This window comes from Ptychodera flava, chromosome 18, assembly GCF_041260155.1.
Source record: "Ptychodera flava strain L36383 chromosome 18, AS_Pfla_20210202, whole genome shotgun sequence".
NCBI classification, from domain to species: domain Eukaryota; kingdom Metazoa; phylum Hemichordata; class Enteropneusta; family Ptychoderidae; genus Ptychodera; species Ptychodera flava.
The window spans coordinates 37,495,162-37,521,283 of record NC_091945.1 but is presented as its reverse complement, the minus strand read 5'-3'; the positions used below and the strand labels follow the sequence as shown (position 1 = coordinate 37,521,283).

At 34.0% G+C, this 26,122-nt stretch overlaps 2 protein-coding genes across 2 annotated transcripts; one reads left to right on the top strand and one right to left on the bottom strand.

The window, feature by feature from the left end:
• Window positions 1–702: 702 nt before the first annotated feature.
• On the bottom strand, window positions 703–14,543 carry LOC139117553 (protein canopy homolog 2-like). Its single transcript, XM_070680775.1, has 6 exons — window positions 14,454–14,543; window positions 14,104–14,200; window positions 11,318–11,433; window positions 9,258–9,461; window positions 8,303–8,399; window positions 703–1,985 (listed from the first exon to the last, which is right to left on the bottom strand). Exons 2-6 carry the CDS (start codon window positions 14,195–14,197, stop codon window positions 1,939–1,941), a joined length of 558 nt encoding a protein of 185 aa, XP_070536876.1. The 5' UTR covers window positions 14,198–14,200; window positions 14,454–14,543; the 3' UTR covers window positions 703–1,938.
• A 188-nt stretch (window positions 14,544–14,731) lies between these two features.
• LOC139117552 (FAST kinase domain-containing protein 3, mitochondrial-like) lies at window positions 14,732–23,970 on the top strand. Its single transcript, XM_070680774.1, has 5 exons — window positions 14,732–16,409; window positions 17,314–17,565; window positions 18,237–18,306; window positions 21,443–21,557; window positions 22,243–23,970. The coding sequence occupies exons 1-5, from the start codon at window positions 14,918–14,920 to the stop codon at window positions 22,339–22,341; spliced, it is 2,028 nt and encodes a 675-aa protein (XP_070536875.1). The 5' UTR covers window positions 14,732–14,917; the 3' UTR covers window positions 22,342–23,970.
• The last annotated feature ends 2,152 nt before the right edge of the window (window positions 23,971–26,122 follow it).

The following is a 26,122-nucleotide window of genomic DNA, read 5'->3' as shown; positions in this document are numbered from 1 at the left end:
AGCCCCCTTTACATTTATGCAAATTAGGCACTGTTGCACCCCTTAGATTTTATTATACTTTTAGTATGTTATTTCTAGGACCTTTCCAAAATGCATGGTGAAGAAATAATTTCTGTTGCAATTAGTCCTAGGTTGACCCCCTTTTTGGCGTAGATTGACTGGACTATTCCCCCCTCTACTGTCTATGGTGCACCTGTACACCAAATACTAAGAGGCAGGTGCTGCAGTTTTGGAGTTTTTGATGTGGATGGACATATATCTGCACATACTAACATAAATACATACAGAGATACTGCTGACCTACCATATAAGCGCTCTTTGGTATGTGTTATATATATATATATATATATATATATATATATATATATATATATATATATATATAATATATATATATATATATATATATATATATATATATATATATATATATTATATATACCAAATGTGAGCTAAATGACGGCTACATGACACTGAATAAACAAATGATATGAGTGATTGTTGTAACAAGCATATGTCAACTTTTCTGATGATCATTGTAAACAGTATACATCAACACACTCTAAAGCATGAACACACAACTGCAATGACTTGACTTTTCATCTATACCAGTAATGCATTTGTGTGCAAAACAAACAAATTATGTATTGAACTGCACAAACTTGAAAGACAACAGAAATGTAAGACGCATTATTCAAAATCTCTCAGAAAATAGAGTTTATTCTTAACAAAGATATTCAAATGGACAGGTACAAAGTAGTGTTAAAAATGATGAAATTCAGCAAAGAATGTGAGGAGTTGTAGAATTTTAGCAAATCGCAATTACTGTGGAATACAATAATTGATGTTGGTCACAATATTTGGTATATGGACTCTCTCTCTGGATAAACCATGAACGATAATCCATGGTCTGGTCCAAGGTATTGATCAAGTGTACAAAAAAAGGAAAAAAATTGATCAATGGATTGTAATAATTTGCTGTTTTAATAGACTTATCTGCCATTTTATTAATTGGAAATTGCACATTGACAATAGCAATGATGGTGACAGGTGTAAAAAACTTTTTCTAACAAACAAAATGCATATCAGTGTTTAAAAAACGTTTTCGTCAACTACTGCCTAGAGTATATCAGTAGCATTTTATCTAAATCATACTTTTAAGCAGTCTTATGTAAAGCAATGATTATATAGAATCCTGCATTCAAAATGAATTCCTATTTGATGCTTGTGGCCTGAAATGAATTGGACAAGATTTTCAGGTGGTTTTAAAGAAAACAATAGCTGGTAAATTGTACAAAATTTCATTGTTTTGATCATCAACAATTCTTTAAAGATCTATTGTAATTTGATATAAATCTATGATAGTTAAAATAGTTGCTTTAATATTCTTATTTCACACTGATGGTATGGTTGTCAAAACTGATGTCCAAACTGATGATGTGTAAGATATGAAATGACTGTAATGAATTCAAGGTGATTGTTGTACAGTGGTGAATGGTGAATTGTGGGTAAATTCACAACACATCTGGTGATATATGTGAATTCTATGAATTCACAGCACAACTGACATCCAAAGAAACAAGAAAATAAAGAATCTCAGAATGTCTACACTTTACTTTTCTCAGTTAATATTTTGCTACTATTGCATTTTTTTGTTTTGTTATATCTGCTAGTGAGTACTGAAAAGACTTATTTTTTCAAAAAAGTGAAGTATTAAAGTTATATTCTCAACATGAAAGAAAACAAATCTTCATGGGATCTTGGCAAGAGATCTGAATCAATCATTGAAATCCTCACCAGATGGTCAGTTATTCTTCCATGAAATACAAGATTATTCCAAATTTCTTAGACTTTTGTGCATGTTCATGTAGAATTTATAGATGAAAAGGTAGAAATGAAACGTCTGTGTAGCACCAGGTTTGAATGTGTAGAATCATCTTAAAGTTCATCTCGAAGTGGTACTTCATCTAAATCAGGGCACAAATCTGAAAATACAAACCATAAAATGCTGACAGATCAGAAAGACAAAAAGAACTGTTATCAATTATCTTGAATGATGTGTATGATATCATGGCCAGGAGCTGAAAATGTTTCTTTCTGTAACACGCCTATTGAATATCAAGTACTTCAGTAAAAAACTCTCTTTTATCTATAAATATTTGTAAATTCATGCGTAATTTTTAAATTGTAGGAAATAAAGGATCAGCAGGTTTAACTCTTTCACCACCATGGTTTTGCCCAAACCCATTATCATCAATGGTGATAGTGGACCTGTTTACAGGAAATGGGGGTGGGGATGGGGATGGGGATGGGGGTGGGGATGGGGTGAACAAATTAAAAATGAATAGATCGGGTTAACTGGAAACAAACAAATCTCATTCTAGGTTTAAGCCAGTTAAATTGTTGTCAATATTTAAAACTAACTTGGAAGTCACAATATGTCATTTATTTCTTCTGAGGAAATAGGAGAAATGCTACAGAAAATAACAACTCTTCTCTGTAGTGTAAAGACCGATGTGAATTTTATATCTATTTGATACAAGAAAAATGGCTTGTTATGTGTCCTTTAAGTCTCAGTACCTGATATCTGATTTTAACCATTATATTCTGTATTCCATTCATGTTTGCCTTACACACCTATTTTGTGTTACACTAAAGACACTAATCCTAACTTGAACTACCATGATTGCATTACACAGACATCTTTGTAATCTTGACACATGCAAAATGTAATGACCCTTGACCCTTCCTGAAAAGCTGAAAAGGTGACATGGTCAATGCTTCAGATGTAATAATGTAGCCTTTAAATAAAATATGAAGATATCCATCATTACTGAGAAGATGACAATACAACAGACTTTTATTGGACTCTCATAAAAACAGAACAATAACAACTGATATCATTCAATAATTTTTTTTTTACTTCCGTAAAAACATGTCATTTCTTCTACTTTTGTTAAGAATCAGGCTTGTTCCGGAAAATGAGAATGCAGTCTGTCATATGGGTGTAATTATGAATCAATTCAACTAGTACCACATTCATTACTATTTCATGTAATATCAGAAGGACCGACATGCCTTTATTAAATGACATCTGAATATCAATCATGTTTTCAGACCACAGTGGATTGAGCTCCTGTTGATTAAACACTCAGGTCGTTAATACTATTGTACTGTCTGCCTGGCTATCATACGTATCTGTCTGTCGATGACTGTAAATGTTATCATGGGTATACATGAGTTACAGGTGCATTTTGAGGGACAACTGAACTGATGGGGGTTTTGAGTGACAATTAAACTGATGTCATTCAAGCAGGGGCAAGGGGGCTCACTACATACTGTAATTCATTTTTGAAAAAGTGTTCCGTTAAATAATAAACTGAACCAAAATCAACCACGTTTCAAAGGATTCTCCTGCAAATATGTCACCTTTACATCTAATCATCAATTTTCCTGTTTATGTAACAAAACTTTTCAAACTAAACAACATGATCACAATGTTGTGTTATCTATTGCAAGTCTACAAGGGTAGGCACTTTGAATCATCGATAAGTCCATCTCCACATCACCAGCTCACAATGACTTGAAAACTTGTCAAGAATGTTCATACTGCTTGTACATGGACATTACAAGCAAGCTTCAGCAGTGGTATCATATACAAGCACACTATTGGCTATGATCATGAAGAAGTCCAAATATTTATCCTCAAGGTATATTCTACCAAATCAATCATAGATATTAGCTCTGCACTGAAGACATAAATCTTCTTCAATTAAAAATCACTGATAACCATATCTATTCTGTATGTCAACAATACAAGATCAGAGCACTTTAATAAAAATGCTATAATTCTATGTGATAATAACAGCATATCATCAAGTTCAACTACATCAGCTCAGAAACTGACAACTGATAAATAGAGGGACAGATGGTGTGATTAAAAGCAATGGTGACATTTGATAGATGCTGAAGAATGGCTTTTCAGAAAGAGAATAAAACCTGACAGAAAATTGAATAGCATTTGCAAAGAACATTTACACCAGATGGGAAACAGCAATTCTCTGGAAGACAAGCAAATAAAACAGTCCATTTGAATTTGTATTGTCTGTGATACTTTCAATAGCTTAAGCAAACAAAATCATCAATACACAGATGCAGATGAGCTGGTAGTAATTCAATGTGATGGTCAAAACTGAAACAAAGAATACATTGTAATTCAACAATGACCAAATGAAACTTGGATCTAACACACTGTACAATTGATAACCATGATTTAGATGACAAACCATGATTCAGAGGACAAACTACAGTAAACACACACTGTACTACTGATAACCATGATTTAGATGACAAACTATGATTCAGAGGACAAACTACAGTAAACACACACTGTACTACTGATAACCATGATTTAGATGACAAACCTGAATTCAGAGGACAAACTACAGTAAACACACACTGTACTACTGATAACCATGATTTAGATGACAAACCATGATTCAGAGGACAAACTACAGTAAAACACACACTGCACTTATTATAATACTGATAACCATGATTCAGATGACAAACCATGATTCAGAGGACAAACTACAGTAAACACACACACTGTACTACTGATAACCATGATTTAGATCACAAACCATGATTCAGAGTACAAAGCAAACACTGAGTGATTCAGACGAGAAACAAAACACAAAGCAAATATAATGACTTTTCTTTCATTTGTAAACACATAATGTAATAGTCCTCACGGACCAATTTGACTCATATTAAAAAAAAAAGTTTGTCAAACTCCTTAAGCTACATGTAGTTTGTGATAAAGGAACTACTTATTACATCATTAAACTCTTTGAATGAGCTGTACAGATTTCATTTAATAATATCATATTAACGTTTTATCAAATGATTTATTTTTTAAACTCGGTGAAAATATTGAAAACAGAATTGTTGACAAAGTTTGAGAATGGAATGTATTATATGACTCAGAAATACCCTTGTAGTTTCCAAGGTGGGTGGTATTCTAAGAAATACTTAAATCTCCGATTCTGTAAACTGATACGGCGGAGATCAAAGTGCTCAGAGCAGTGCTGTCATTACAGACATACTGAGCAGCTGCACAACACATCATGAATTAAGAAGTAGAGTCGTCTCATGAAATATTCATTTCTGCTTTTAGCAACGCTTGACTTGAGAGGAAATTGGTCAAGCAAGAAAGATGGCATGTACAACAGGAAATTGACCATTGGGTATAGTGGCAATCACTGCTGTCATCTAGTCAAAATTTTAGAAAACTGAAGTACGCTGAAAATTATTTGTGTTTGAAGCAAGACCAAGATACACTGAGCAACAAAATGAAAACATACATTTCAGGAAATTACTCATCAAAATTATTGCTGTTGTTATTGTCTGAAATCTAAAGTATGTTCAACATTTCTTGATGGTCTCTGAGACTTCTTGGTTTCCAAAGATTCCTGATCTATGAATTGTCTTCAAGATTTATTTTTTCTCCTATATTTATCTACTGGCTGCACACAAAATACATGAATTTAAAAAGAATGGTATTAAAGGTGTAGAATAATAGCATTCTTGAGATGTTTCTTAATTTGTTCATAGTTACAGTATTTGTTCACATTCAAGAATGTTGTTTTTAGGATATTACACTTACAGTCCAACTAATGCTCAAAAAATCTATGCAGAATAATCTACCACCTGTGAGCTTGAATTTCACATTGACGGCATTCTTTTAATCTAAATGATACATTTCTTACAAAATATGGTGATTCCTGTGGCATGCTTAGCCTATTAAACTGCAAACAATTCTTCACTTATCAGCTTCTATGTTCTCATGAAAAAGCATTTTTAGACGCAAAAGTTTGCAGTGACAATCAATGTCATTTTTGCTGTCATGAAAACTGCTAGATTTAGTGATCTTCTGAAAATGCACAATTTAAGCAGCAGATAACAATCAGATTTATATGTGCTTTGTTTCATTTCTGTACATTTTAAGTGAACAAAACTTATACATTCAATTTTTTTATCAGGTTATATGGCAAAGGGGATGATTTCAGCTTTACAACTATCAAATTCCCACATTGGAGTAGCAATTCTCTGTGGCAAGGCATAACCTATGATAATAAAGACACTTTAACACAGCCGTACATGAACACAAGTACCATTGTCTGCATCACGACTGCAAATATCAAGTACACCAAATGTTTAATTTACCAGTACTGACAAATTTCATTCTTACTTGGTAGAAACATTCACTGATTGATATTTTTTAGACAATTTTTTATCAATTGTGTCAAAGTCAACATTTACAAAATTTGATATCCATCTCGTAAAAGTCATCAGCACTTCTATTGAATCAAATATGAATTTGAAATGCGAGATGGTGAGTTGAAATTTGATTTGAAAGGAAGTGTTTCCAGGAGAATGTAAAAATAATATCAAGGGTACAATTTGAAATACACAATGTATATTTCAATTATACTGTTACTTTAATGAGACATTTGAAGACATTTCCTTTATCAAAATGTACAGTGTTCAAAATACACAATGTATATTTCAATTATACTGTTACTTTAATGAGACATTTGAAGACATTTCCTTTATCAAAATGTACAGTGTTCTCTGTGGTAAAATGTACTAAATTGCCAATCTGATGTAAATTATATTGAAGGACATGGAGAAAGCAACTTTATATTAATGCAGTAATTTTCCCCGTTACATCCTACCTGTAATGCTGTTTTTCCAAATAAGGTCAGAAGGCAAAACAAATCATGAACAACTATTTTGCAAGTTGTTAACCACAGTTTTTAATTTGTAAACAAATCAATGATAGATCAATAATTTGTTGTCTTTCCATGATAAACTTTTAACTTCCAATGCCCATTGGATATCTTTAGCTGGAAGCATGTAAATTAGTACATTATGAAATTTTTTGGGAATAAAGAGTGGATAACAAATTGGATAAAAACTCTAACTATTACTGTGAACCCAGTAACACAAGATATTAAAAGCCCTACAGTATGTAATTATTAATTACAATAAACTATCCTAATTACCCAGAATCCAGATAAACCAATTATTTCCATATTTCAAATCTGATAGGTAAAGAGTACCCAATCAAAAATGGACTTATAGGATTCCTTTTTGATTTGACTTAATTTCTGAATTCTTAATATTATGTAACTTTGATCCTTGTTCAAGCAATGCAGACTCTGTTAGATTAACATGATTGTAGACAGTTCCATTGTCACTTCCTTACACCAAGTACATTGATGACATCTCTTGGTACATCACAACATGAATTATTGATTAGGTACATGGTTCATATAAAACACAGTGCATTGGAATATCAGTTTCTACAGCAAAGGAATGGACTGCCATTCCTTCAAAGTGCCAAGCAATGCATGATGTAGAGACTACGTCAGACTCTGTGTACAGTAGGACAGAGATGGGTCACTGAACACACCTAAGAACTGGTCATGAATCTTCAGCATGTACACATTACACAACACAAGTATGTCTCTTCAAATTGAATTCAAATAGATAAATCAGGTGACACACAGCAAACTGGGACAACTGGGACACTAAATGATAAATATTACTATGTGAGCATCAACTCATCAATTTCATCAAAATGTGAAAGGTAATGTCCTTCCCTGATCACTGCACATTAGAACAGTAAGTAAATGATCAAATTTACATTTCAAAGACACCAGCTGATTTAATGTTCATATCAAGCACATGCATACACTCCTCTTGATGATTGTAATTGGCTAATAATCACAGATATGCTGCACTTATAAGCTAAACACACTACTTGAATTGATTATGAACAAATATGAAATTACTACTAAATCATCCCGCAGAAAAATCTCCTATGACTGAAAGATATTATTCATGAAAATTCTTTATGAATCTGATGGTAGTAAGATGACTTGGTTAAATAACACAATGACTGGATATCTGCTATACTGTGTATGCAGTCTACTATGTCTGACATGGACATTGAAAAAATTCTGTTAATTATTTTTATCAGCTGATTTCTTACAAAGTTTTTTATTTCTTTCTGGTTTTGTTAATATTATAATTTTTCCTTTTGTCAATTGACGGTTGTACAGTACTTATTGTTCAGAAATTCTGAATATTTTCTGTTTGAAAGACACATTATTTAATTAACAACAGACAAAAGACATGTAACATGTAAACCATTGTTTTTAGCTCAACCATTTCATCCTTGATTACTGTGATAAGCGTTAATGTTAAAAGGTTGTTATCAAAATTCACTCACCTGAAAAATGTCCGCATAATTTATTGTGAATGTTCTTCTGCTTATTCATAAATAAATGAATAATGTCATCTTCATGATCATCAAGGATGCTTTCACACTGTCAAAATTCAAATTATATCCTATCATAAATATTTCATATTCAATCATCTTGTCATTTCAACTGCTTCTTACTACCGCCCACTATTTTTCTGATTCCCTTTTCAAGGCAGAATGTGGTTCAAGAAGAGTTATTTGGACTTGTAAACTTTTACAATATTTGTTATTAGGTAATTTGTTTCTCTAATATCAAATTTTCACAGTGAACCCTGATTTTTATTCTTGATTTCTGGAGGGAATGATGTAAAGTTCTCTTACCAATAGTTCAACATAAAGCTAAAGTTTTTCAATTTCAAGGCACCTACTACCTTAATAAGCTGTTTATATCCAACCAAAATTGAAAAGATCAAAATATTGTATGTTAATATTTGGCTGTGTACTGATGTATCATTTATATCTTTAGAACTGAAGTAAAATGTGATGAGGAACATTAAAATTGATGCATATGCTGATGACTGAACCATTTTATGATTTGGTTTCATCTTGGCAATCACAACATATTCCCACACTCAATTTTGATGCACACTAACAAAATGGCTACATTGTTTAATAACAGAAGATTAGTCTAACAATGCTTTTCTTTTTCATTTCAAAAGGAAGTCTTCAAATTTTTCAGTTCAACTTCTTATTTATGGTACTGTTAAAGTGACTGGTGGAAAATATAAAAGACATGAACAAGATAAACTGGACCTATTATTTGATTGTGACCAGCTGAGATACAGAAATTGGTTGTTAAGTTACCAGAATGGAGTTCATTTTATGTACAAAAGGTCAAGAGAAATTTGTAGGTAAACATGCAGGAATGAAATCTGGACAACTGACATTTACAGACAAGAGAAGACTAGACAGCAATACTTACAGCAAACTTCAAAACTTTAGACACTTCTGCACTGATGGAAACATTTGTCAGTTCTTTAGGCTCTGATTCTCCTTCTCGATTGTTAAATCTTATGTATGTTTTCTTCTGTGTTTCCGGATCTTTTCTCTCAGCGTAATCATTCATCTTATCACAAATAGTCTCTAAAAGTTCCATCAGATGAGTTTCTGAGGTTGCATATGGAATCTGTACACAAATTTAAAAGAAGTAAGTCATGAATCTCAACTTTGATTCTGAATGGTAACACTTATATACATCACTTCAGTATGGTTTGGAGAAAAATACTAGTTAGAAGGCAGAAAATTAAGATGTGAACACAGAGGGCACTATCCATCACCAATGCACTTTACTTGACCTGTTCAGCCCAATGTCCTATACTTGTAAAGAGGTCGACACTCACCATTGACAACAAAAGGTTTGGACCAACCACAGTGGCAAAAAGGTTAAAATATAGCCAATATTTGAAAAATTGTATACCTGTACTGGTATTTCTTAGCATTTTCTTATTTTGAAATTTCAGAAGTCACAAATTCAGTTGTAAATATGGATATTCATTTACCACCAGTTCTTTTTCAGAGTGTATACCAGTAATTTGTAAATATTGTGTATGAACTACCAGTAGGTGTAATTGGTTAGCACAATAAAGAATTATGACATCGATACTCATATTGATGCTGTGAACAAAATACAAATGACAGTCATGTTTACATGTCAAAATAACCCTAATGAAGTGCAGCAACCCCACTCATACCATATAAATATGAATACACTATTAATATAACATATATCTTGAGCATAATATTGTTTGTGAAAAAGTGCACTTCTGGGGAAAAAACTGGTACTTTCAGAAAAATGTTATCCACACATAAGGTAATGGTACTTTTTTATGTGTGAGAATATGTTGTATTTTGTTCTAATTGCTGTCATTCACAGGCATAATGCAGCAGAAGGTGCAAATAAATGTTAGTGATATCACTAATTACAATATAGTTTAAATGATGAGGCCATTCTCATGATACCCTCTGACAACATAACATCATGCTAGTTTTGATCTATGTAGTACTAGTATTCAAAATTCAAAATCCTGCTGAAAGAAAAGTGACATTGTTTGATTTTAAATAAATTAAAGGACAATTTAAATCATAATCTACTGAATATGATGAGCTACAACAGAGTGTCAACCATACGTGATGGATTCATGTTGATAAATATTTCACAATTCACTGACATTTAGGCATTGACACTCAAAGGAGTGAAGGCACTCTAGAATGACCTATACCACTGCCATAGCTGACCGACCATAACAAAGGCCCATCAATATCCCTTGTTCTAACAGATTGACCTTTAGTTGAAAAACTGCTGTTTTTATAGGTTTGCATCAATTTCAACATTTTAAATTTTCAATGCGTATTCTCATTTACAGCAATTGTACAACAATTGTCGCTGCAATGAAAGTATTCCGTAAGTGCAATAAGTGATTTTTTAAGGATATGCCACATACTTTTTTGTGGTTTTGATATAATATGACCTTCAAACGTGTTGAAGAGATAGATGTAAAGGCATAATTCTGTCCAAATAAAAACTATGAAATCCTATAGTTCAGAGTTATATTGGTGCAATCCATGATTTTGTTTGTTTGTTTGTTTGTTTGTTCACCTCAAGTTCCATACCTCTATCAATATTAGATTCTGACAAGTTGACCAGGCTGGACCTTGGAGAGCCTGCAAACTGATGGATATGTTCTAGACAAGTAAACATTATTTTTGGATGAGCAACTTTGAGTGAATGCTCCTTGCCTTTAAAAGTCTACAGCTATCTAGCCAAACCTGACCATGGATGTGAAAAAGACAGCTTTACATGCTTGACTGAGGATTGCACTAAAATTATACACCATTTTGTTTTCAAACATTTGCATTTAGGACAAGATGGTACTCAGTACTTAAAAAGAACATTTGTTTCAGAAATACTGTGAATAGTTCTGAACAATCTCTAATGTTTGTGGTTCAAATTTGCAGAGTTAGTCATAACTTGAGTGTACATACCTTGGTCTGTTTTTGGGAGCCATCAGGTTGAACTCTGAAAGAACCAACCTCAATCATCCGCCTTGGATCAACTTGTTTAATTGCATAATCCATCTCATCAACCAATGCCATGCACGCTGTCAATTCAAATGTAAAACAAATGAATAATAGTAAATATCAGTCTGACCAACAGATGTTATCATTGATATCACTCTTATACATCTTTTTTAAACTAAAGTTTGTATCACATAAGGTCAAGCAACAGTTGTTCATGGTTAAAGGCCAGAGACTTGATCCCCGTAATCAAGTTTGTTCTAGTCTGTAAGAGGAGTGTCATAGCCTTTTGTTTTCCATTGAAATAGTAATCTAGTAAGTAAATTTCCTTGCAAGACAATCTGATGCCAACAAAGGCCTTTAACATCAGCATCACATTTAACTCTTCTGTCCACTGCCTTTTTGTTTCCCCTTCACTTCACAGGGGTATCTTTTCTGTGAAAGATGATGATACCATCCCTCATCTCAGAATGCTGACATTTAGAATTTTGTATGATTATTGATGATATGCAGTTTGAATGAGACCAGGCAATAATCAAAGGTAGATAAGCAATAAGGGACTGGTCAGTTTCTTCAGCCGGGGGGGGCCGGTGGATTATTTTTTGCCGACGTCAAAAAGTGGCTGACCCCCCTATTCCAAATTTTGAAAACAGGGTGACTCCCCCTATTCCAAATTTCAAAAACAGGGTGACCCCCCCCCCCCCCCCCGGCGCCGACATAGGTAAAACAAAAGGTGGACATATATATATATATATATATATATATATATATATATATATATATATATATATATATATATATATATATATATATATATATATATATATATATATATATATTTATATATATATATATACGTATATATATATATTATATTTTACATTTTACATATATTCATATTTTAAATAGTCATTCTATGTTTTAATGAAATTGTTGACATGTCAGTTGTAAGATAGGAATTTCAAAGTGTCAATCTTAAAGTTTGAATACAGTACATTTTGAATTAGCTGTATTTTGAATGAGCTGTGAATGTATTTCACACTTTCTATGCTTAACCAGATGTCCTGAACTGTTGTACAGAAATGGATGACAATCATTAATATCAAAGAGGAAAAAGCAGTGAATCAAAAACTTTGATGGGTGTTAAGACTTGCCAACCATCCAATTATATCTCCTGAGGAGCCATAGAGAGCTTTTTTAGCCAAATCTGATGTGTACAGTGTCTGAGAGGACCTTTTCTTGTAACATTGAAACCATAAAAGCACAGCTAATAATGACAAAAACTGCCTTTTTTAACTGTTATTTTGTTCATAAAAAAGCATCTTTCTACAGAAAACCTGTGACACAAAGGAAAATAATTGCATCAATGAGAAGGAAAGATATCTTGTCATTTTTCTATCCCTAAAATAAGTCACTGTATCAAATATATATTGTGAAATATTTGTGCATGTTGCTTTCTCATACTGATTCTCATAGAGAAAACAGAAAAGTATCAGGAATTTGTAATCCTTTTCATATGAAATGCAGATTTCATAATAGTACACTTTCACTTAGCAAACATCAAGATATCTCTGATTTATTAAAGTATTGCGCCCGAAGAGCGCGCCGAAAAATATGAAACATCCTGATATCTCTGATATGTATGCCTTGTATATTAAAGTCATGCACCTGAAGGGCATGCTGAAAAATGTCTGCTATATTAAAGTAATGAGCTTGAAGAGCACGCTGAAAAATAACAGATATCTCTGATGTATGTATGCTTGATATGTTAAAGTTGGGTGTGCTGAAAAATATGATTGATTATTAAAGTTATGCGCCCGAAGGGCACGCCGAAAAATACAACTCTGAATGATGAAATTTGTGGCTGACACTAGCATTTTAGGCAATGATGAGCCTGTTTCAAAATTCAAAAACACACTGACCCCCCCCCTATTGGGCATTTCAAAAACATGGTGACCCCCCCTATCACCAAAGTCAAAAACAGGGTGACCCCCCCCATGAATCCACCGGCCCCCCCCCCCCCCCCCCCCCCCCCCACCCCCCCCCCCCCCCCCCCCCCCCCCCCGGCTGAAGAAACTGACCAGTCCCTAACATACACAGGATTCTACAGTATCCAATTGTGCCAAAATTCCATGCAGAGGTGCCAAAATGTTATGAAATTACATCAAAAACATCCTTTCCAGTTCAAAGTATTGAATATTTTCCAAAGTAACCACATTAATGCAAAAAAACATCATTTAGGGTGTAAATTTACCTGAATAACTACTCTGACCCAGTGAAAAGATTACTCAGAAGTTAGAGTGCTTAGTTAGCAGTGGCATGCAAACCTTGATAGATACAAATTGTCACTGAGTGCCACCTCTGATCACAGTCCCTCCATCATAGAAGGATCGATATTCATTATCATATGTGTACTTGAAGCAATAGCATAAATTAAAATTTAACCATCATTAAATATCGCTGATATTAAAGTATCCTCAGCAGCTTTATAGCCTACAGGGAAGACAAAGCCACCGCAGATACCTACACACATATCTGTGGTGGCTCATAGACCCTAGCTAGGGGTCTGTGCTATGGGAGGCTTTACCTTCAATGATCAGTCACATTGCAGGCAGATTTGTAGTTGTACGCTGCATGTATCGATGGCTAATGCTGCCAGGCATTTTCAGTGTGCTGTTTCTACTACTACCGGTACTGTGTGTGTGCATGGTAGCTCCATGGTGTGTGTACGATCGGATTATGACTTTACTTGCCTCCGCAATATAGTTCTGGATCTCTTCTGCCAACCACAGGATGAGAATAAAGACAGGTTAGCAGTAAAACTGCAAGGTAATCTCTCCCAAACATGACCTGATAATTTGGATGGAAAAGGAAAAAAATGTCAATTTAAAATTCTGTGTCTATTATGATGTGGCCGTTGCTTATTTGATCGCTGCCTGCCTGATGTTGTGACGTGGATGCCTGTCAGGATGGCGGCAGAAGGAAGTTCAAATCTTTCTCGTTGAAAACTTTAAAGAAACTTTTGAAGATAAGCTAAGTGTGTGTCATTAGTCTAAATAAAAAGCAGCCCAAAGAGATATTCGTGTAAGCGACGTGTTCCTACCGCAACAACTGGTTGATCTTTTACAGCTGGTTCACTGACGTGACACAACAGACGACGCAGCCGGTAGCCCACTTCCGGTAGCGTGTCAGCTAACGTAAAAGGGTTTAAAGATTTTTACGATATATTGAGACGGTTCAGTTAACCTGGTTACTCGTCTTGCAATTTTTATATGCTGTTTTATTTAGAAAAAGTACTCTTAAATTGACGGAGGTTTTGTAACAGTGAAAAGATTTACCGATCATTTACGTAGTTGTTGGTAGACGTAAAAGAGTACTGTCACCAGGGAACTCCTGGCCTCGTTATGGTCAGTGAGGTGATTCCTCTCGGTGCAGCGTGTGCATGTTGGTGCAGTAGTGCCCGCGGTGGTCCGCACATTGCACTACAGAGCATGTTTTCAAACATAATTTTGTTTATTGACAGTACAGACCTCTGAACTCTGCCTTAGCCTCGCCCGATCTTCCGAGATGTTCAGAGTATGTCTGCTGCGGGAGATGCGATGTTATGCAAGACACATACCTTCACCGGCTTCATGGATGTTTGCAACGGAATTCTGTGCATGGACACCACGATGTCTAATTGGTTGTCAGATATGCACTCGAAGATTACCTAGCAGTGTTTTTGGCGGTGGAAACGGCAGCAATGAACAACTCTCCAAAAGGCGCATGTACCACAGTGATTCGGAGAGATTCTTGGGAACAACTCAAATACCCCTAGATCAGAACATGAACACAGTATTTGGTAATACAGTCGTTCTGATTGGGTCGCAATCGGAGGGCAGAGGAGCGTTTGGTAATGCCATCTCGCCTAGGGTTGCAAGCGCAGATCTCTTCGGTAAAGAACTTGAACTGTGTATGAGTCACAAAGAAATTTTAAACCTGATTGAATCAAGAAAAGCTGAAATGACATTGGCAAATGCTATAACGGCCATTGTCACACTAGCCCAAATGCTAGATAAAATGAACATTTCACCTCAGAAAATGCATGCAGCAATTATAGGGAGACCAGGCTTTCATGAGATATGTCATGTCATAATGACGAATGAGATGAATTTTGATGCCATGTCTAAAGTTATGAAAGCAGCTGCTCTTTTCAAGTTAGATGAACACCATGATCTATCAATGTATTTATTCAATGTTGTGAAGATGAACTTGGACGCAAAGACATTAAATATCAGCCAAATATGCATGCTTTGTCCACTAGTCTCTAAACTGCAAAGTAATGAATCTGTAATCCTTAAACAAGCGCTAAAAGAAATTGACAAGCAAAAGAAGTCTCTTACGTTGAAGGATGTCCTTAATGTGTTGAGGGCATTATGTGTGAGCAAAGATGTACCAGAGACTTTAGATCTTCTGATGTACCTAACCAATTATATTCACAAACATGCAAATGCGTTAACTAAGTCAGAACTTAGTCGCATTCTTCAATGTCTGACTCTTCTTGATTATGAAAACATCGCATGCATGTTCACCTTGTCAAAGTTGTGTGCCAAATTTGCAACTGAATTCACTAATCAAGAACTAGTGCAGGTCCTTCGTGCTCTGGTTTATTTTCGAGTCATGAATTTTGATTTACTGAGGGTGCTAGAAGAGGAAATGACGGTCAGAATTCCAGAACTTATGCCGGAAACCCTGTCACGTATTATGCAGTATTTTGGATCATGCAGATTCCTGGCTTTGTCTTTCTTCAATGCTGTTGCTGATCACTTCGTTAGTAATGCAGAAAAATTTTCATCAACACAGCTAACTCAACTACTTCTGCCATTTGGAAAACTAAACTATTTACCAACACGTGCCGGTGAAATGTTTGATAAAATTGAAGAGACTTTCAATTATCGGTGGTATGAATTCCAAGCTGAAGATATCCTAGATCTTGTACATTCATTTGTCATGATTGAAAGGTTTCCTCTCAACTACACACACAAGATATTCAGCTCTCATTTCCTTCAGAAGTTGAAAGGTGAGTAGGGCTTTGTTTGATCTGTAAGCACAGGGGGTCACTTACATGTCTGTCCCCAGGGGTGGGTAGAGGTGTTTTGTTGTATTGCCAATAAAGATTTAATAAAGATGCACCAAAGCAAGCAGGTGTAAGTTACTAATCAATGAACGAACCAGCAAGGTATAACAGTTATACCTTGCTGGTTCATTTGTTGTTGACTTTGTCAAAGGTAATCCAGTGGTAATCTGGTGACAGCGTCCACAGATTAGTAACTTACACCTGCTTGCTTTGGCGTATTAGGCAATCAAACTTCAGATATAGAGACCCAGCATGTTGATAAACTTTTATGCAAGATTGTCAAGGGCAGTGCTAAGATGAGACAAAGCACCAAAGGTTGGTAGAATAAATCTTTATTAGTAATACAACAAAACCCTCTACCCACCCCTCGGGACAGACATATCAGCAACCCCCTATTAAGTCAACTTAATCCTTTCTTCAACCTTTTGTTAATCATGACCTTTCTCATAGATCCTGAAGCAGAAATCTATGGCTTGTTGATTTCATTTCCAAGAGAGTCTTATTAACGGCATCATACAAATGTCTTAGAGATACTGTTGAATTTTTCACTAGAATTTGCAAATTAGTCGTTAATCTACTCAAGCTATACACAAAATGTGAGTTTTAAATAGTAGTACTTAAACTACATTGACCAGGTCATCAAGTGCATGATTAGTAAATACAGATCATTACATAAAAAGCTTGTTTCCTGATAATAGAGAGACATAGGTGTCCAGTATTTGGAGCAGTAACTCCTCATGATTCTTGTAAAGTTACAGTTTGGAAAAACAGAATTAAAATACTTACCAAACCTTTAATATCATCTTCACAAATTGACCTTTGACATTTTATTCTCTGATATTACTAGGAGCAGGAGGAGTTGATTTCCAAACCAAGTGTCAACTAACACAGACATTGCTAGCGTTACATCTGGAATGTCCTTCATATAAAATACCTAAGTTGCCATGGCAATACCAAACTCGATACCTGAACAGAGGATTTGATGCCCTGGAAACCAAACCAAAGTATATGTTCCAATTAAAAGTACGAATTCAAGAGTTGCTTGGCGGCGAAGAGTATGTTGCATTCTGGGTATCAACACAGCATCTGTATCACATAGGCAAGTGACTGCATTCCTGCAGCAAATTTCTGTTTATAAGGTATCATAGAAAAGTCAGATATATTTTCATGATATATTTGGGGGTAGAAACCTATGTGTTTCAGCCATTATATAACGTAGCCTGACATTCATGTTGACAAACTTCATGCATCTAATGGCAAGTGATTAAGTCTTGCAAAATTTCAGCTAAACAAAGAACTCCAGACCTGTGATTGCTTTAGCACAAAAGTATCATTCAATAATTCAATGGTAAAATTCAATACTATCAAAAATAAATGTGAATGTAATTTTGTATGATGTAAACAACTGCTACAATTATTATGAAATGGTAGGTATACACCACTGTTTTAGTATTGGACTTCACTTACATGTATATGTTGAGCTGGACTAATTCTTTCAAGTTTCATAGATTATTCATGACTATTAAAAAGGCTATATCTGTCTCATAAAACTCTTCTTGTGCATTTCAAGGCATTCTGAAATATGACTGGTTTAGACAGGAACATTAATTTGACTCTGATGCAAATATGTTGAATTCATACTAAAAGAAACATTTTAGTGTTTTGCAAGTTAGGTCAGTGTAAACTGAGTAGCCATAATATGGCATAAAAAAACTTCCTCATAGCATAACTTTATTTGATGATATTGATGTCATTCTATTTACAATATAGATGTACAGATTAAACTGGATAAAGATGGCTTTGTGTTACCAGCACATCAAGAAGAAGGGGTCCATACACTGTAAGTAAAATACTAGTGGTAATGCAACCATGAACAAACTTACTACAATGTGAATTGCTTATATTTCAGTTAACTTTACTAAAAACGATTCAGTCTGGAGATCTGCACCCAAGAACCATTAGGAAATGGTGTTCTCGCACTGCAGTGTAAAGGTATAACAAAGAAATGTCTAGACACCTATTGTGTAAGACAGGTAACTTAGTTCACTGGGCTAGAATTTCCTGTATATACAGGTAACAATACAGTGACAATAACAGTATTTGTGTGGAACTGGAACAAATTCAAGACTTGTCTAGCCATGTGGTCACTGGCCACTTTCCTGTTTGAATAAAGACCAGGAACTGATCAACTGTTGAAACCTCTTCTTTGTGTGAACCATTTGTACAGTATTTCATTTATGATATGAACTCACTGACAATGTACGTCTTGTATGAACCATTTGTACAGTATTTCATTTATGATATGAACTCACTGACAATGTACGTTTTGTATGAATCATTTGTACAGTATTTCATTCATGATATGAACTCACTGACAATGTACGTCTTGTATGAACCATTTGTACAGTATTTCATTCATGATATGAACTCACTGACAATGTACGTCTTGTATGAACCATTTGTACAGTATTTCATTCATGATATGAACTCACTGACAATGTGATATGAACTCACTGACAATGTGATATGAACTCACTGACAATGTACGTCTTGTATGAACCATTGTACAGTATTTCATTTATGATATGAACTCACTGACAATGAACGTCTTGTATGAACCATTTGTACAGTATTTCATTCATAATATGAACTCACTGAAAATGTATGTCTTGTATGAACCATTTGTACAGTATTTCATTTATGATATGAACTCACTGACAATGTACGTCTTGTATGAACCATTTGTACCGTATTTCATTTATGATATGAACTCACTGACAATGTATGTCTTGTAGGAACCATTTGTACAGTATTTCATTCATAATATGAACTCACTGACAATGTATGTCTTGTAGGAACCATTTGTACAGTATTTCATTCATGCTATGAACTCACTGACAATGTATGTCTTGTATGAACCATTTGTACCGTATTTCATTTATGATATGAACTCACTGACAATGTATGTCTTGTAGGAACCATTTGTACAGTATTCATTTATGATATGAACTCACTGACAATGTACGTTTTGTATGAACCATTTGTACAGTATTTCATTTATGATATGAACTCACTGACAATGTACGTCTTGTATGAACCATTTGTACAGTATTTCATTCATGATATGAACTCACTGACAATGTATGTCTTGTAGAACCATTTGTACAGTATTTCATTTATGATATGAACTCACTGACAATGTACGTCTTGTGTGAACCATTTGTACCGTATTTCATTTATGATATGAACTCACTGACAATGTACGTCTTGTATGAACCATTTGTACAGTATTTCATTCATGATATGAACTCACTGACAATGTGATATGAACTCACTGACAATGTGATATGAACTCACTGACAATGTACGTTTTGTTCAGTTTATTCATTAGTCAGTAGTTTGCCAAGCTTGTCTTTCACTTTCACTCCATTGTAAGGTATCACACAAAGTTCGCTGACATTTATTCCTTCCCACAGACTTTTGGCAAATCTACTTATATAGCGCCCTCTATATTCATCACTGAATCTTCTGCCTTCAAATCTTTCTGGACAAAGTTTTATTTCACTGCATAAGGTTGCAGTGGCACATGTAAGAGTAAGTGGCGTTCACGTGGAGGTGAAGAGTATGTTGCAGTCACATTTCATAGTTACTGCTATTACATAATCATAGAACTGTTATTAACATGACAGAGTTTACTTAATGTCATTTTGTCCATTTATTCAATAAGACATTAATACACCTATAGACTGCGTCAGTCTAAATATGGACCTTCAACAATCATGCAAGTAGTTTGTGTTGTGAAACAAAATTCCTTTTACATATGACAGACGTAGCAATCAATCTCCTTTGCACATGCAATTCTGCCTGTATGCACAGATTGAAATATGGTACTGGTATAGACCATGCAGACAGACCTAGAAAATATTTGAACACTAACTTACTTCATTTAAAGTGAAAAGTTCCTGTCTTTGGACTTGAAGTCTGTAAAGTCTAATAGATGTCAGTGATATTTGGCCTCTTGAAACACTGTGAGAATTGCTGACAATGCATGCCCTCAGTTCTACCATAGAGAAACCGTTTAACTAGAATCTATGGATGTACCCATGTGTAACAGGTAAAGAGAGCAGTGATAAGGTTTCTGGTATCTGCCAGGAAATACATGTACCAGTATATTCTAATGAGTTAATGTGTTCTCCTTCAAACCTTGGTACAGCAACATTCTTTGAATACATGAATGATTTTAGGAAGAAGGGTAACTGAATTACTTGACCAAACCATAAAGCCGACAAGTCAGTTACTAACTTTTAATTCCGAAGGTGCAAGCAAAATTAGCAAAATCATGTGTTCCAAAACATACCAGACAGTACTGGACTTATTTGAAGCAGTTCAAAATCTCCAAAATATGTCAAAAATTTTACAACTGCATAAATACTGTTGTGAAATGTTCTACCTGTTCAATATAAACCAAAGTGTTTGCAGAGGCAGATAATTTGTTTACTATTCTGTATTCATGTAGTGTTATCAACTACTACCTGGATAGCTATATATGAACACTATAAAATGGCATGTTTAACCACAGAGAGAATGCCAGTCAACTGTTTGAACATCCAGGCATGTAGGAAACTTTGGTTACAGATGGCAAAATTAAAAGTAAAAGCGGGTTCAAGTAGTGCATGGGCACATTGAATTTGTGCAAAGTGTCCCATATTTAAAATAAAATTTATGATTATCACAGATGGTAAATTTTAGCTGAAAGCCTGTTGATTTTGCTGGCTGTCAGCTATTTTCTACTTCCCTGGAACATCGCTTTTTTGCACATTTGTGAGGACAAATTTTTTTAGCAAATGACACAACAAAGCTATGGCCTTCATTTCAAACCTCTCCACTGTAAATCAAAAGTTTGTCAGTAATGAACCAGGATTCATATTCCTCACAATCATACAGGGTTTATCATTGTCTTGTCTTTAATGTTGCAGGGTTGCCTTGTGTGTAATTGAACTAGACAGATACTGTGTCAACTGTCTTCATTTAACTGGAGCTGAAGCCATGAGACAAAGACATCTTAAGCTTTTAGGATACCGAGTAGCTGAGGTGAGATACTGTCAGAAAGTCAAAATTTGGAATCCAGTGTGAGTTGCATTCCATAAATTTGGTGATGTAACTTCTAGTGCCTATCTCTACACTACATTCACCTTATGGAAGATCCTTGTCTCCTAATATTCTCACTACAGGCATGTTTGTTAATTCAATGGTGTCGTTGTACTTACCCATACAATATGAAATTCTTCCCCATTGTTTAGTACACTACAACATATCTGTCAAAGCTATACCTTCAGGGTTTATTACATCTTTGTTTTCTCTTCTTGATTAACCCTTTGAGTGCTGTAATTTTTCCCACATAAAATTTTAGTGCAACATTTTTACCAATTTTATTAACTTTTCTGTATTTTTTATAATTTTGGACCAAATGGACATCACATTCCATCGGCTACAGTTTGTTGTCAAAATTTTGACAAAAACCTGAAAAAATTGACTGGAGTATATTTTCTAAAGGTGACAAAAATTGACTTTGGCACTCAAAGGGTTAATCACTGCAGTTCTGAATGGATGTAGCATTCTTTTAAAGCAACACATTCTTGTACCTATAATACATAAATACCATATTCTGGTACGGTATATGACTCAATACACAGATATTCTCTGTATAGAAATATTATGCAGTGCATTGCTAAGAACAGTTACTATACATTCTGTTTATTGTTTTTCCTTTTTTCAGCTTCCATTCTATGAACTAGAACAACTGCAATCAATGAGAGACTGGGAGAAATACCTTCATAATAAAATATTTCCAACAAGTCCAATGCTGCAATGGTAATGAAATGGAGTCTGGGTGTGTCATTTACAGGAATGGTTTGAGGAGAAAACAAGTCTTCTTCTGTGCAGACAAAATTTATCATACCGTAGACATCATCATACTAGAAATGTTCATACATTTTGATTGGTTACTAGTATATTGCAAGCCTTCATCTGCCTATTGACATCCTCCCAACTTTTCCGTGATTGAACAGTCTGTTTTGTAACATGACATCCTGGTCAGGCTATGTCAACAAGGCTGTGTGTACAACTGAAGTCCTGCATATTTTTACTAGTTTTATACAGATACTAGATGACAAATTTGCCTGCAATTTCTTATCATGTCTGCTAAATTTGAAAGTTACCTTTGTTTGTGACATAAATCTGATGTTGATATTGATCTTGGTACAATATTGAAGCCAATGAAACAAGATGAAATTTCAAGTGAAACGCCATGACTTAAATTTTTCACATACTGCACTCTTTAACAAGAGAAGTTTCAGGTTCTGACAAGTGAACTTACAATGGTTCTTCTCCAAAGTTAAAGGATGTGAGGTTTTCTACAGACCAGTGAGCCAAAAGATCACATGATGGCAGTAAAAACAAAATCATGGGTACAAGTGTGTATGGAAATACATTAATTTCTACAGGTATGTGCGATCACGCACATGATTTTGTTTGTACGACAGTCCGTTCAAATTTCAAGACTGACCAATTGCAAGAACTTTGAAAATGTTCATCTTTCCACTCTATGTGTAAAGATATTTATTTGCAAATTCAAGCATTTTTCAAGACCTGATAAACTTTGAAATATTCACGCAGTAGTATTTTTCACATACTGCACTCTTTAACAAGAGAAGTTTCAGGTTCTGATAAGTGAACTTACAATGGTTCTTTTCCAGAATTAGTATGACTTTATTTCGTTAATCATGGCATTCAATATCTTAGGATGCATCTGATCAATTGATTTCATGTTGTGTGTGTACCATTGATGTGTCTTTAATATATACTCCTGTGTTGGATACAAAACTATGAAAACACTAGTATTATGTATGATGGCTTACATTCTTTGTAAGTCTGTCAGTCAGGCTTGATTGTCAGACAATTGAATCAATTGGTCTATTACAGTATTTATATTCCTGGATTGTTCATCAAACCAAACAGATTGATCCAATGGTGTGTGTTTGTGAATGTAAATCATTGTAGAGAAATAAATAAATGACACAAGTAAATATTGTGATATTGCACTTTATTTCCAAAACTCACATGTAAACAGTAAACAAACAAGAATACTAATCACTGAACAAGAACTGATAACTATTCAGCCTTTAGAAAACATCATCTTGTTGACATTAATTAACCAGATATAATGTCGATACAATTTTCTTCATTTAATCTCAGCCTATCATTCTTGCATTTTTGTACCATTATTTTACTTCAGAATTGTTACAATTTGGAGCAACTGTGAATCCTGTCAATCAGTCTTTTCTAGCTGCTGCAAATCAGTGATTTGAGTAGTTGGTGGGATAACATCAGTATTGCTATACACAATCAACATTGAAAACTCTTTGTCAAGTTTATCGCTAAGTTTTACCCAAAACACTGAACATTAAACAACAACAATCCTTCATTTTAAAATTATTGAGATATTGTTTTCCCTAAAAGGCAAACACATTAAAAATGCCGTTCATTCTGATTGGTCAAATGCATATCACTAAATACTAAATCAGTTATCAATTTTTTTATTCCAAAATACTGAATTACTTTTGTCAAATAATATGATCCCTCAGCATTCTCCTAGTTCAGTTGATGTGCATATAGTTTTCTATCTACATAAGTCACAAAGTAATGAGAGTTTCAGCCAATGACAAGTTTAATTATCAGAACAAATATTAACATAAAGGACCATACTTTATAACATTAAATAGTGTTATACAGAATTTGTCATAGCAATGTAAGACTTTTCAAGAAAGTTTCAGACAATGCCATACAGGAGTAAATAAATACAAAACAAACAAATCGTGGTATGTGAGATGTGCACATATCAATTTGAATATCAGTCTGATAAAAGTACAGCTAAAGTCAACACAAAATACAAGTGAAAATATCAACATAATAAATTAATATACCATAGTATGAACTTGCTTCAGCCTCACATGTATAAATTGTTATGAAATGGAAACATCACTGAGATGACATCATAGGTTGATAAACTAAGTGTACTTACAAAAACTTACAAATCATTACCAGTTGAACATATGTACGGTACATTGATTGTATAATACTATTAACTGTAACTGTGATCTTCAACATCATTTACCAGAACATAAATCAGTCCAATATTATTTCAAATGTTTCGTAATATCATTGCCAGCACTTCTGGTTTCAATACATTTTCATAAATCGTTCATCAAAAGTAATGATTTGATTGCTAGAGAGATGATCTCTTCAATAGAGACTGATTCATTCCAAATGAATTCAATATCAGTATTTCAAAGTTAATTTTGGAGTTACTATTTTAGAGTACATCATGCAGGCCAAATTTCATTAACAATTGTGCAGTAACAATCAAATAGTAAAAATTGATATATCTACATTAGGCAAAAAAAAAAAAATTGATTTGTTTCTGGTCACTGCCCGCATCACTTCAGAGTGTGCGCGTCAACTCTTTTTTTCCTGTTTTTAATTTGCCCCATGGAAAAAAGGTAAAAATGTATCAAATTCCACCGAAAATAAAAAAAAATTGAAAAAAATCATGACGCCGCATCATTTTTGCCACATGTCAATGACCAGAAACAAACCTATTATTTTTCTGGCCTTAGTATTATATATTATATATATATATATATATATATATATATATATATATATATATATATATATATATATATATATATATATATATATATATATATATATATATATATATATATATATATATATATATTTATAGTAGCTTGTGCATGTTTACTGATTAACTTTTCCTAAAACATCAAAATTATATTTTTCTAAATGGCAACTGTAACCAATCCTAACAGATGACTAAACTTAAGATGATGAGTTTCAGGGTCTCAAGACATGGATCAAATTTCATCCAAAAGTAATGTATAGGCAGGCAACTCTCTCCAAACGTTGGCAGTATTTTGCATTGTGTTTGACTGTTTACATCATCAGCTGTGTATGTCCACATATCTCACAAATAATTTTGTATAATTTCTTTCCTCCATTTTGGTGGATTTACAAAGTTCGCAATATGTCAGAAAAGTGACAACTTCATGTCACTTGAAAGTTAAAATATCAAAATGTCTTCCAATTTTTCTCATTCTTGCCTTAGATGAGGTGACCTAAAATTACTCGCATCTATTGGACATTTATATGATAGTTTTCACTGGTACTTTTCAAAATAACAAATGAGCAAGATGATACTTAGAATTACTGAATTTCACTCACGCATTCAGAATAGAAAGGTGCTTGCAATTAAAGATTTGTCTCAGCATATCAATTATGATTTTCCAATCAACATACTCAAGGTGTTTGAAGAACATCAAGTACAAAACAACTCTGTCAAAATAATTGACATATACTCCTATGGTGACATAACAAAATATCTTGGGAATATATGGATTTAGGAGATCAATTTTAAAAGTGATTTTATGGGCGGCAAATTTTTTCATGTTGCAAAAGAAACAATTTGATCAAAAAATTCTCACTTGCTGTAATGTCGAAGTCTCCATTTGAAATGATGTATTTAGACCGAGGTCAAATGTAACAAAGTAAGATATAAAGCCATCCTCATTTATAAT

Bases quoted from the DNA above. Each gene is read 5' to 3' on its own strand.
- LOC139117553 (XM_070680775.1), bottom strand. From the start codon at position 14,197: ATGTTTGGGAGAGATTACCTTGCAGTTTTACTGCTAACCTGTCTTTAT. The intron at 11,434-14,103 runs GCAAGTAAAGTC...TTGAATTGACAG, and splicing joins TCCAGAACTATATTGCGGAG to CGTGCATGGCATTGGTTGAT. The intron at 8,400-9,257 runs GTAAGTATTGCT...GAATTTTGACAG, and splicing joins CTAAAGTTTTGAAGTTTGCT to TGTGAAAGCATCCTTGATGA.
- LOC139117552 (XM_070680774.1), top strand. From the start codon at position 14,918: ATGTTCAGAGTATGTCTGCTGCGGGAGATGCGATGTTATGCAAGACAC. The intron at 16,410-17,313 runs GTGAGTAGGGCT...TGATATTACTAG, and splicing joins TTTCCTTCAGAAGTTGAAAG to GAGCAGGAGGAGTTGATTTC. The intron at 17,566-18,236 runs GCAAGTGACTGC...TTTACAATATAG, and splicing joins ACAGCATCTGTATCACATAG to ATGTACAGATTAAACTGGAT.